Consider the following 13,192-nt stretch of genomic DNA (forward strand, 5'->3'; position numbering starts at 1 on the left):
AAATTTAAACTGCAGTGTTTTATTTAATATCGCTAAGACAGAATATTTTAGCTGTTTCGGCGCGGTGATATTTAGAATAAAATGTTCTTTCACTTTCTGAAGCTCAGATACACGGAAATCTCTGCAATTGCTGGGAAAACTCTATTTTTAAGAGAAACGGAGCAGTGTGAAGTGGCCGGTGAAGGGGCCGCCCGGGGCCCTGGCTGCAGGAGGGCGGTGTGGGCAGCCTGCCGTGCCGGCCCCACCTCACAGGCCAGAGACGGGCTTGGGTCACCTAAAAATGGGCATCTCGGTAGCACGACGGGGAGCGATGCCCACAGCCCCGGCGTGGAGTGGCTCTGGGCCCCGGACCTCCGCGCTGGGATCCAAATCTGGGGCTTGATCGGCGTTTGGGGGGGACTGCGGCCGTGGCTCCCTGCCGGGTGCAGGACTGGAGGCCGGCACGCAGGGCCTCCAGCGGCCTGCTGCCATCCTCTTGCACCGGCTTGGCATGTTAGCTAGCAGGCTGCGAAGGCCGCAAGCGAAGAGCTCTCCAGGGCGATGGGAAGGTGGCTGCGTCTGCCGGCCCGGCCCGGCCCGCCGGGCAGGCCGCCGGCAGCCAGCCTCGCCGCGCCCGGCCGCGGGGCCCCGCGGCAGCTGCCAGGAGCGGCGGCGGCGGGAGGAGAGAGAGGGCCCGGCCGGGCCCGCGTCGCCATGGCGACGGCGCGGGGCTGGTGCCATGGCGGACGAGGAGGGGAACCGCGAGGGTAAGGCCGGGCCGCGGCCGGGGCCGGGGCCGGGGCCGGGGCCTCCCGCCTGGCGGGGTGTGCGGGAGGGCTGGCGGTGCGGGCCGGGCCGCGGCCTGGGGCGGCGGGACAGGCGGCGGCTGGCGGGGCCTGCCCTGCCCGGGGCTGGTGCCAGGAGGGCAGGCGGACAGGCACCGAGGGCACGTACATATTGTGTATGAGTGCAGGCACAGGTACGTATTTACACACAGCACCCGCCCCCCCACCCCGTGCAAGGTGGCCACACCACCGCCTCCACCTCAGGCCTGACCCAGCGCCCCCTGCCACCGGGGATGCCACCAGCCCCCCGCTGCAGTGCCACCCGCGGGACACGGCCACGGGTGCTGCCAGCCTTATGGTTGCGGTACCGCCACGCGGGGCGCACCCGGAGTGGACGGCGACGGCGGCCACCGGCTCGTCACGGCGCGGGGTGGCTTCCAGGGCAGCCGGGACCGTGGAACCGGCTGCTGGAGCCGGTTGGTCATTGCGCCTTGCAATCGTTCCTGGATGCGTCGGGCGCTCTCGGCCAGGAAAAAGTAATCTCTGCTGCTGATAGCACCAGGGCTTATTTTTAGAGGCAAGCGTGTGCTACTTTAGGGAGTGTTGCCAGAAATTACATTTTACAGGCTAAAGGTAATGCCTCCTGCAGGGATGTTCAAGTATTGTTTCAAGGGAAACGTCCTTTCTGTAAAGCTCACAATGTTGTGACTTCTAAAATCTGGCCTTTTCCATAAGTAAACCTCTGTGTGTTGTAATAGTTTGCAAATTCTGAACATTGTATTTTAAATAATCTAAATAATGGATTATTTCGCATTATTTAGGAAAAACCTAACATATTCCACAGAAAAGTCCTGTATAAATAATTGCTGTGGATAATGCTGAATGAGTAATTTGGTTTTGGTAGAAGTATTTCTAGCATGCACTTTGAAGTATAGAGATCTTGTAAAAATTAAAAAGTAAGACTGATGTAGTTTCAGTGAGGACTGTTCTACTTTATATTGTTTTTCACTTTTGTTTAGTCTTGTGAAAGCATTATTTTTGCATCTTTTCAGTTTCACAAATGAATCTGAGGCACAGTGCTGGCAGAGGTGGATAGAAATAGGATAACAGCCTAGAAGTCTGTCGAACCATCTGAGAAGAGGGTATCTGGTGTTCTGGCAGGATAACAGTAATATTGGGAAGTTCTGGCTCCATATACTTTGGGTACCCATATGTATGATATTGAGATTTTGCACCATTTTGTCAATCCACAGGCAGAAACTCTTGGAGAAGGAAGGTTGTAGGTTTTCGATTGCTTGATTAATGGCTTTTAATGCTGGTTGTGTAGTCTCAAAGGAAGAATACTTTGTAAGAAGTTTAATTATGGTATTACTGAAGGCAGACTCTTGGTTTTTGTTTGGGTTTGTTTTTTTTTTTTTACACTTCATGTTTTTTAACAGCCTGTAGAACACCATTCCCAGTAGAGTATCAGATGTCATCTAGAAGAAAATTGTGCTGTCATCTTAAATGACCTTGACCCATAAAGTCCATTCCTGGCCCTACCAGACTGATGGATCCTGGAAAGTGACATACTGGGCTTTGGTTTCCTATCTGTAGAATGAGGACAGTAAGCTGTATCACACGGACAAGGCATCCGACTTACCTGCTGTCACTCATGAGACTCATTGTTAGTAGGCAAACCAGTTGCTTTTTGCCCTGTAAAGGTGTCTCATTATTATAAACATGGTTGAGGTAAGCTAACAGTCAGTGTCTCATTAAACTGCAGAAGCAATCCATTAAGAATATGTCGCTTACACCCATTTCAGAGTTGCTATTAGAATCCTTGCAGATAGCAGCTACAGGGATAATTACAATTCTCCGATTCTGGATTCACGCATCGATCACACTTTCAGCATTCCACCTCTATGCAAGCTGCAACTTCTACTTTCTTATGCTTCAAACAGAACAGTAACATTAGCTATATTGTCAAATAATTAGTCTTTGGGGTATTCTTGGTTCTTTGTGGAACTGCAGTTCCACCAGCTTTCATGGTAAAGGTTTCCCTTAGGTCCCATTATTTTCAGGTTTTGTGTTCTTCAAAGTTAAAATGCCTAGTTAAATGTTTTACAGATGTACAGGATGTACACAAGGAAGAATGGTGAAAGGCCAAATCCTGCAACCTCTTGTACATCACGTTACTCACATGAGTATTACCCTCTAACTTAAGCAATTCTTGTGAATAAAATCTTGTATGTGCATGTGTTAATGGGATCATGCCCATTATATCTGTAGGTACATGTTTTATGTATGAATTTATATCCCTACATTTGTGCTTTCAACATTGTTCAGTGTTTTTTCTTCCTACCCATCTGATTACGCTAGACTGTTTTCTTAATCTTTCTCTTCTGCATATTTGTCTGTATCTTCCTTCCTATCGTTCTGTTTCTTTCCCTTTTTTCTGCTACTTAATTCAGTCTGTCTGTTCTTCCATTTGCTCTCAGATACTTTCTTTGTAATTTGACATAACGTGTTAGATTTTCTAAGTTTTAATATCTCTGATCTCAATACTGATGTTACTAGCACCTGAAAGCAAAATGTCAGACCAGTCGTGCCTGAAGTAGAACTAGACAGAAGACAAGACATATTTTTCTCCAGCTGGGATTTAAGAAATCACATGGAAGTACATAAAGGAGAGAACGCTCCGTGTGCCTATATCATTATGGTAATGTTATGTAATTGAGCAGTATTAGAGTTCTTCTAAGACCATATTCTTTGTGCCAGTTAGCGCATATTTAAAATGCAATTAATAAGTCATGAATTTTAATCCAAAAGGAAGTATATTAAATAGTCTGAGCTTCTGTTTCACCCACTTACGCCCATATGAAACCGAATAACTAGTTCTGGATAACAGATGTCCTCCAGAAAGATACCTGATTCTGATGACAAGGCCTATGGAGATGGAGCAGGAGCATAACCATTCTGTGATGATGGTTTTCTCTGGTAAATGATTGGTAGTTGTTTAGATAGTTAGAGTTACAGCTGCAATATGTAATCAGGCCTCACAGATCCTCTGCCCCACTTATGAAACAGACATGTGGAGGTTGTTAGTGGAGATGGGAAAGAGTTTTCACCCCAATTTTAGTGCTTTATGTAAACACAGTAACTGTGTTCAATCATACTTATATAACTGCTCTTTAACTGCCCCGGTTTGCCACCTGACATGCTGGTGAAATCAGAGATTTACTGGAGTTTACATTTGGTAAGAAGTAGCTACATATCCCATTCAACTACTACCTTCTTGCAAAGAAGCAGAATTGCTCCTACTTTATCTGCCCTGCCGAATCCTCCCACGTTCCTTCTCTGTGTCACCTGCCTCTGCCTGGATTCTGTATCACTAGAGATACTGAAAATGTGCTATCGCTGCTTGTTCTGTTTTAATAAAGTTGCAAGTCCGAGCTCAGAGAGCCTAGTAGCTGCCATGAGCGCTGTAGGCAGTCATAACCATTAATTCTTCTCGGAGCACACTTAATTAACATGAGAGTTTCAAACCTGACACAGAAAAGTGCTTAAGCTGTGTACGGCTTTGGGGAATCCCACTGAATGGGATAATAAGATGCACATGATGCTTAAGCACATGAGTACATTTAAGGTCTTGGTATATTGAGGATTTTAAAAGTATTTTTGACAGTTTCACAAATAAGCATCAGCATTTGAAAGATACAAAAGCTGTGGATTAAACATACTAAACCTTCAGGCTAAAATAGTCCATCAGACAAATGATCTCTAATTTTAAAAGTAGCAGTGTTTCATTTATGGAAAAAATACAAAATCAGTGTGAGTTGTTAAAAATAAGTAGCTTTCATAGGGCTCAAGCAAGCGGTATTTCAGCTCTAGAAGAAAATCTGAATATATGAGATCACTTAGGGTATCAGTGTGCAGTTTTATCACAGTGGAATTTACAGATGAACACTATGAATTTTTTTAGGTCCTCTTGTTGACATTGCTGTGAGAAATTACATGAAGAGTTTATAGCTTTTATTAGACTGTAATGCCGTTTAACATGTACCTTGACATCAATCTGAGTTATGTTTTAATATTTGTACTTATAAGAGAATGAAACAAAAAATAAATTATGTCCATCTCCCATGGACAAACACAGGCTGTAGATCCAATCCTCTTGGCTATACTCCTGCAGTAAAAGTTGATCTCAAATGGATGTAGAACAGGTAATTGTAGATTGACAGGTTTCTTGTTTCCATGGTGCGTAAAATGGCAGAAGTTTTTCAGTTTGGCTCTACTTCTAGCTGACTTATTGAATAAAAAATTGGCTGGTGTGCAGAAAGGCTTTAAAGTTTTTTGTCTTTTAAACAATGCCAACCAGTAGATATGCAGTGCTGACAGGGAGCTCGAGAACTCCCACAAATTATCTTTCCAACAATAGTTAACATATTATTAAGAATTTCCATGTCTACATACTAATTATTCTGAGATCTGAGGGGTGGGTTTTTTGCAATTTAGAAGTACCTTTATTTTGTGTGAACGGATACTGCTTCATTGCTGTTGGCACAGGTTATGGAAAGGTAATGGTCCTTAGGTGACAGAGGTCCAACATGAACTTGTTGCTGAACATGCTCAACATTTAGACCCCCAGGTGGGAGGTGGCCATGTAGACAGGGTTGCTGGTCACACCACTGCTCTGCCCTGGCCAAATTCTGCCATGGGGTCTGGCTGCCGCTGCTGCTGTTTCTGCCATGCGGGTATGGTTGAGGTGGGGGGCAGAAGCTGAAAATAGCTTCCACAAATCCTGCAAGGTACTGGCAGTGGTGTCCTGGCCCAACCTGTGTGGAGGTGGGCCTCGTGCCCAGCGTCACAGCGACGTTAGGAAGGGCACGGGAGAGTCAGAGATGGGGCTAGGGGTGCTGCAGGAGGTGGCCAGAGAAGTGGGGAGCCCCCTCCGTGGAGCTTGCAGGTACCTGGTGTGGGGGTAAAAGCTATTGGCACAGTAAGGAGCAGGAGGACCCAAAACCTGCCTCTGGCCCCCACATCTTTTGAAGATTACGTGCTACCTGACAGGTCTAGGGAGATATTTTTATAAACAGTCTCTAATTGTAAATGTCCATCTTTAAGAAAATACAGACTCCCAACTTTTTTGAAGTGTGACATCCATACTGTTTAGTGTTATATAGGTGTGGGTAGTATGTGAAAACCACATGAACATTATAAGATTGGGGAAGGGGTTTCCTTGAGTCCATCCTGGGGCTGTATACAACCATAACTTTCAAAAGCTTAACAAGCTACATCTTAAAAATGGTAAGGATTATTGTTTCTCTGGTGTAAGGTCACAGGAGGTTCTGGACCGTTACTGCCAATGGTCAGCTTGAAAATTAGACATGAATTCTGAAATTTATCCATGAACAGCTTGTATCCATTTTTCACCTGTTTGCCACATTTCTCCTACAGTTTAGCCTGCCTCAAATGGTTAGAGAAGTAAGTCTTATTCCCCATTGATGATAATTGTAAATGTCTTAAATTTGTCACCTGAAACACTGTTCAAATTCAGGATATTAGTCTTAGGCAAACAAAACTGGACATTAGGAAAAAATGTTTTACAGAAAGAGTGGTTAGGCAGTGGAATAGGCTGCCTAGGGAGGTGATGGAGTCACCATCCCTGGATGTAAGTTTCATTTAGATGAGCTGTTGGGGGATATGGTGTAGGGGAGAACTTTCTAGAGTGGGGCTGATGGTTGGACTCGATGATCCCAAGGGTCTTTTCCAACCTGAATGGTTCTGTGATTCTAAAGAAAATTGGAGGTTTGTATTCATTCATGATATGTAAATAAAGCGATTTAGCAATACTTTCAACACAGCTCCCTTAAAAAATGAGCAGCTGCTGCAAACCCCTGTAATCTCTTGCCATTTTGTTTCACTGTAAAGGTCTTCCTTTAGCTTGGTCAAAGCCCTCATGCCAGACTAGTGCAGATAGAATTGCAACCAGTCTAGAAACTACTTTTTTTAACCCATTTGAGACCCTGTCAGGCAAACTGAAAGGCTTGTGGTATGTTACATAATAACAGCATGTATTAAAAGTCATACTTAAAAACCATCATTCTCTCATTATATTGTAGACAGTTCTTTCAAAAGAAGAAAGTTTACAAACTGCTGTATTCTAGTGGTGCTACTGTGGTGCTGTAGTTAAACTTTATAATGGCTTATGTTTAAAATAAATTAATTCTCAGGGCATGAATGTCCACTTGATTCTGGTCCCTGGTTCCTGACCACTTGAGCAATCAGTGTGCAGAGGCAGTTTCATAGGCATATCCAATTTAGGAGCTGTTAGGTGCTGCCACACATGCAGTCAGATGTGTGGGTACACCGGTGGTGACAGGTTATGCAGTGCTCTGTTGGGGCTGACCCACGGCATTGGCAGAGTGAGCTGCTGTTGTGGGGTGCACAGCAGCGTGTGCATTACTGCATTTTGGTGGAGCTTGGTGTGGTGCATGTGTGTTGTGGTCTGTGGGTGTCGGAGTAGTCCTTTGTTGCTCTGCCATAGGCTTCTGGGGCCAGCACTGTGGAGTCCAGGAAAAATGGAGACAAATGCCTTCTGTGACCACGCAGCATAGCAGCACAGGTAGTGTTGTGCCAGTGTCGCAGCTAAAACAAGCTCTTCCTTTTCAGCAGCAGCTGGAGGTATAGCGAGATTCTCAGCATCATCAGGAGAGCTATATATCCTCACAGGGCAGTTTGCTGTTGGTGATAAAAGAGAATATAAGTATGGGCTAGACATAACTCTCATTATATCCCAGGTGTGGCTGAGATGAAAGATACCTAACAAATTGCAAGAGTGGAGATTGCTGTTTTTGTCAGCTCTGAGCTGCAACAGGAGTGCTGACTGGTACAACTGCCAGAGTTGTGTTTTCAGGGATGTGCAAGACATCCATAATGGAGATTTATGCTCTGCTTTATGGAAAGGGAGACTGCGTGCAGCCAGTATTGACTTTGAAAAAAGTGTCACAGTTATTTTTTGCAGGCTAACAAACATCAAGCTCTGGCCTTCCCTTCCCTTCCCTTCCCTTCCCTTCCCTTCCCTTCCCTTCCCTTCCCTTCCCTTCCCTTCCCTTCCCTTCCCTTCCCTTCCCTTCCCTTCCCTTCCCTTCCCTTCCCTTCCCTTCCCTTCCCTTCCCTTCCCTTCCCTTCCCTTCCCTTCCCTTCCCTTCCCTTCCCTTCCCTTCCCTTCCCTTCCCTTCCCTTCCCTTCCCTTCCCTTCCCTTCCCTTCCCTTCCCTTCCCTTCCCTTCCTTCTGCAAGTTAGTGTGACAAAGCATGTTGTTTTACTGCCTTCAGTGTCGGTTGCATGCAACGGCAAGTATTTGGCAGCTTATCTGTGGACACCAGCTAGCAGAAGGAGAGCTTTGCTGTCCCAGCTGGACCTCTGCAAATGATTAATATGAGTGATACTACTCAGAGCTTGCTGCTTTGCCTTAGGAAGTGTCAGGCTTTGTGAAGTCAGATTCAGCCACCATTTGAGTAGCTGAAAAATGATGATGTGCTTGTCTGGCTGAAATCTAGGTCATAACTGAGAAATGTTAGGCCCAATTTGGATTCATTTTTCTTCCTGAGAGTCCTTATTGAATGCTGCGTCCAAAGTAACAGTCTGCAACAGTTGTAAGGCCTGTGGAACTAGAGCAGCAGCATGGCTGTGGCCAACTGCTTGGGAAGACAGGCAGGACCAAATCATGAGAGCTGTAGTTGAACATTTCATGCTGTCCTGATTGTTGCTAAAAATGTTATAGCTACTCCTGATATAAAATGTTTGACAGCTTATTAAATGAAAAAATGTGTTGTTATGATCCAAGACTCAGTAGTTTTTTTTGTCCTGTAAGGCCACTGTAACTGTCCCATCCCAGAGTCTTGAGGCCTGTCTCATTCAACTCTTCCCTCCAAGAAGTGCAAAAGGGCAAAATGGATGTGAGGGGAAAAAAACATTTCAACACATGACCAAGTATTAGGAAAAAAAAAAAGAAACTTTTTTTTGCAAGGACTCAAATTCACAAAGTGTGGGCAAACAGACTTGTGTGAAGTCTGTATTTTGAAAGTTTTTTTTTGAAAAGTGCTGTTGTATTTTGAAAAAAGCTCAGGAGGACTGCCAAGAGTTTCTGCTGTAAGTAACAATAACTCCAGATTCTTTCTAGCTCTCAGAGATTATCCCTACTTTTTATCTGAGGTTTGGGCATACACAGGGCACACCATGCTGCATGCATTCTTTCTGTTTCCCAGTACTATGTATTCTCCAGAGGATATAGGCAATAAGCTCTATGTTACTGTTCACAGGATGACCCTGCACTATTTAATACGGGCATGATAGTGGGTTAGGATACAAGGAGTAAGGCGCTTAAGAAGGTCGAGTCAGGGCATTAGCTCTCACTATTGACTGTTTCAGAGCTCAGAGAGACTTTGTACTCAGGGTGAAAAGAATCTGTCAACTGTAGCTATAGGGAAAGGTGCAAGACAGAGCTATGAACTTGTGCAGCAAGGTGCTTGTCACTGGGTGCTAACAGAGTACCCCCAGCAGCCTGGGCACAGTGGGAGCTGGCAGGAGGAGCTCAGGGCTGTGGCTAGCGGGAGCTGTATGCAGTCCTTCCAGCAGCAGCAGCAGCAGCAGAGAGGTAAGTTGGAGCTGGAGGAGGTCTGGGTGCCAAGTTATCCGCTTGTGCACTTCCCTGCTACTTAGAGGTAGTAATCCTCCCACACAGTATCATCCTGGCTGGTCAAAAAAGAGAAGACCTGCCTGTGCTGCTGTGTATGTGGGAATCCAACCTGGATTGCCATTTCTTGATGGAATGACTTCTGCCTACTACTGCCAGTGAGACAGAGGATGATGGCCTCCACTGGGCCATGCAGATGTAAAAGGAATGCTGTAGCATGGCTTACAAATTACTCACTAGAAAATGTGTCAGTATGTCTTGCAATTTTTACCTGAATTAGACCAACTTCTGGTTTTCTGACTTTTTTTGTTTTTTTTTTTCCCCTGGGCATGCTGCTAGGTCCAGAACGCTTAAAGCAGAAGGAACTAGTGCTGTAGCCAAGTCCTGGCCCTAGCCTGCACACTTCTATTTCCAAGGCCTGGACTAGTGTGTCTTGGCTAGGTGCTGCTATGGGCCACTGCCTGGGCTTGTGGCAGCTCAGGAATCCCTGCCAGAGTCTGTTTCATCTTAATCGCTTTGTCGTGAAACATAGTGCCTTCTACATCCCAGGTGCATGGTCATACCAACCAGCCAGCCCCTGCACCTCCATTTCCCCTCTTTGGCAGACCAAATCAGAAATTCATTCTGTGCAGTGAAAGTAGGAAGGACTCCTTCCATACCATCCCACCAAAATAAAATAAAATAAAAAAAAAATAAAAAATTGATCACTCCTTAAACCTCAGATAGTGCTTCAGGTTTGAGAAAATTGTACTCTAGCAGAGTATAGCTAGCTAGGTAGTATTCCTTGACCATTTACCAGGATTTCAGGTGTCTCTGCTGATGCTGATGAAGACTGATGCTTCAGTATATATATATATATATATATATATATATGTAGATATAGCATATGTACACAGATTGTGTACAGTAAAAACATCAGGGCATATTTTGTTGCGTTTTTCCTGAGATGCATGAAGTGCTGTCACTGACATGGATTGATACGTACTTGTGTTGCATCACTCAGACTAACTGCCTACGAAGGGAGTGGATTTTTCCCTAGCAAACCATATGATTGTAACAGCCTTCCCCAGTCTGTCCCAGGATTGTATAGGCTGAGCTTGCTCTCACCAACAGGGTGCTCAGGAGCTCTTTAAGCAGCAGGAAGGAAGGGTTTTCTTGCCTGTAGGGCAGGAGAGAGAATCACACACGGCACATGAAGAGATGTGAAGTTGATAATGACAGAAGCACAAGGCTGGGAAAGGAGGTTCAGCAGAGCAAATGGGTGCTATTCCAGAGGGAACAGAACAGTGCTGCAGGGCAAAGCAAGCAGAGTGGACCGGTGGTGTCAGGCACCTCTGCCTCTGGGCATTTTTGAGTAAGGAGCTCAGCCAGGTAATAGGAAGTGCAGAGTCTATCCCTTACCACATCCTCAGCATGTGCTGATGCTTTTTTTTTTGTCAATGGCGCTAAACTTGCGGTCTTCCATATGCCTTCCTCATGAGAAAATCTGCCACATGTCCAGCCCTGAAGAGCATTTAGTGGAGCTTTACGGACTGTAAGAAGTACTGTATGACATTAGCAGGATTCCTGCTGGGACCCACTCCTGCTCAGCCACTCTAACATTTAACATTCTCTGCCCCTCTTCCCTTCACTTGCAAGTTCTGCTTGGTTATAAATAGTTTCAGTAAGTTTAAAGTTTGGTTTGTGTGTAGCAAGTCCTTACATCTTTTATTTCTTTGACAAACAAATTGCAATCCTACATTCTGGGGACCTCCAGGAAGAATTGGGGTGGCACCAGGGAAATTAATGCTGCTGTTCCAGAAGCCTGGGCCCAGGGAGGCTGGCAGTGTTGTAGTATAGGAAGTGATGCAGAAAATAGTGGTTTTTTGGTCCCCTCCAACATATGGACAATTTTGTGTTACAGCAAGCATCTGTCAAGGAATTTGCAGAGGTAGCAAGGGTATCCCTCATAATTTGCCCTTCTCCATTCCCATAGGCAAATGCATTATCTGCAGCAAGCCCAGGCAGTGGTTGTAGTTCCACTGGGGCTTCATGCTGACATACTTTGCCATCTGCATCCCCTGGCTTTAAGATATGCAGTGCAAGCTCTGGACAGAGCAAGCAAACAGGATCATGGTAAGGACGTGGGAGTCAGGTTTAATACAGCAGCTGTTCAAGCTGTTAAATGATTATGACTCAGGGCAGAAAGGTATGAGTTATCAAGTACTGAGGATACAGAGTGATTTCTGTGATCTGCTCTGGGGGCTGTTTGCCCAGCACAGACCAGGCAAAACAATGGCATCTTGCAAGAGCAACCAGAAGTGACAGCATTAAAATGGGTTTGATGACCTACAAGGATGTGTACCACAAGGGAAAGAAATATTTTTTCCATTGATGATAGACAAGATTAACCATGACTCCAACACCTCTGGGGAGACATAACTGGGACAAGAACTTTGTGAATGGTGGATATTCCCTTTCAAAAGGGAATAAACTGTGCTTTGGAGGCAGTGTGCACTGTGGGTTTAAACATCTTTGGACATACTTTTCCAGCTTGACGTGGCATTCTTCATGGCCTGTTTTGTTTTATGTTATAGTATCAGTTAGATTAAGAATTTTATAAGCAACTAGAACCTTGACTGTTTTTCAAGGCAGCAATGCTTTCTGTACTTACTTTCTCAACAGATGAATTAATTTGTTAATTGCCCCATTAGTTTTGTTAGTTTTGGTTCCCACATGTATTAAAACATCTGAATCTGTGGTAGATTAGAATGCCATGGCATTTAAAATACTGTCTGCTCAACAATCAAAACCTAGGATAATATTCAGTGTATCTTGTTTCATCAGGTAAAGTTACCGGCAGCTTGCAGCTCCATTTAGTTGCCACCAACTGATTATCACAAACTGGATATACTTTGCATATTGGTATATTGTTGCATTTTTCAACTTTGAGGTTGAAATGCACAGTTATTACATATTTTTTTAAAGTCTTTAACGAATTTGTCAACCTCTAATTGAAATAATCAAAATGTTACCATTGTGGTTGATCTGAACTTTGTTTACTTTTTTATTACTAGCATAATACTATGAAATAATCTCATTTCCATAGCCAAAGCTGGAGTCAAGACAGTGCTTAATTTTTTACATTACTTTATTATTTATTTTGCCCATGTTACAATTGTCTCATGAGAAGAAGACAAAAAGGAAAAATTGTGTTTAATATTTTTGTGTCAGAATTTGAAGTAGCTTTTGCAGTTAACTTTGCCACAGCCTTCATCAAACTGACAGCCTGTGTTTTATTATCAGACATCAAATTAATTACCTGATTTTTCTAAAACTCTGTTTGTTGCTTGTGATTTTGTTCTCATGGTTATTCACACCACATGCCATGGGCCTGTGCAAAGATTCTTCTGATTGCTCCACTCTGAGAGCTCCGTTCTGTGAATCTATTTTTAAATATAGTCCCTTTATTTTTATTCTCTATTAGTTTTCCATAAAGCATTTACTGTGATGAAAACAACCAGGTAGTTTTTCAGCTCTCACATGTACTACCATTAGGAAAAGAGGTATGACAATAGGGTGAGGTTAAGCTCTTAGTCCAAGGTCGCTCACTTACATGATGATGAGTGGAGGGTTTTGGTTTTGTTGACTCACTGATGATGGGGTTTGCTTGTTTATCTAGATACCACATGGTGTAGGCTGCAACAAACATAAGCAATAGGGGGCAATAATGTGACTAGTTCCCAACAAATCTGAAAAACATGAAAGA

General features: G+C 44.3%; 1 protein-coding gene across 2 annotated transcripts in view; it reads left to right on the top strand.

Annotated features, from left to right (window-relative positions):
• Positions 1-415: 415 nt before the first annotated feature.
• DRC8 (dynein regulatory complex subunit 8) overlaps positions 416-13,192 on the top strand; it is a 36,221-nt gene continuing 23,444 nt past the window's right edge. For both annotated transcript variants that reach the window (XM_074896875.1, XM_074896876.1), the window contains exon 1: positions 416-746. In XM_074896875.1, coding sequence (XP_074752976.1) covers positions 491-746 — 256 coding nt within the window. In that variant the 5' untranslated portion in view covers positions 416-490. The remainder of the gene's footprint in view (positions 747-13,192) is intronic.

Source organism: Athene noctua, chromosome 1, assembly GCF_965140245.1.
Source record: "Athene noctua chromosome 1, bAthNoc1.hap1.1, whole genome shotgun sequence".
NCBI classification, from domain to species: Eukaryota; Metazoa; Chordata; class Aves; order Strigiformes; family Strigidae; genus Athene; species Athene noctua.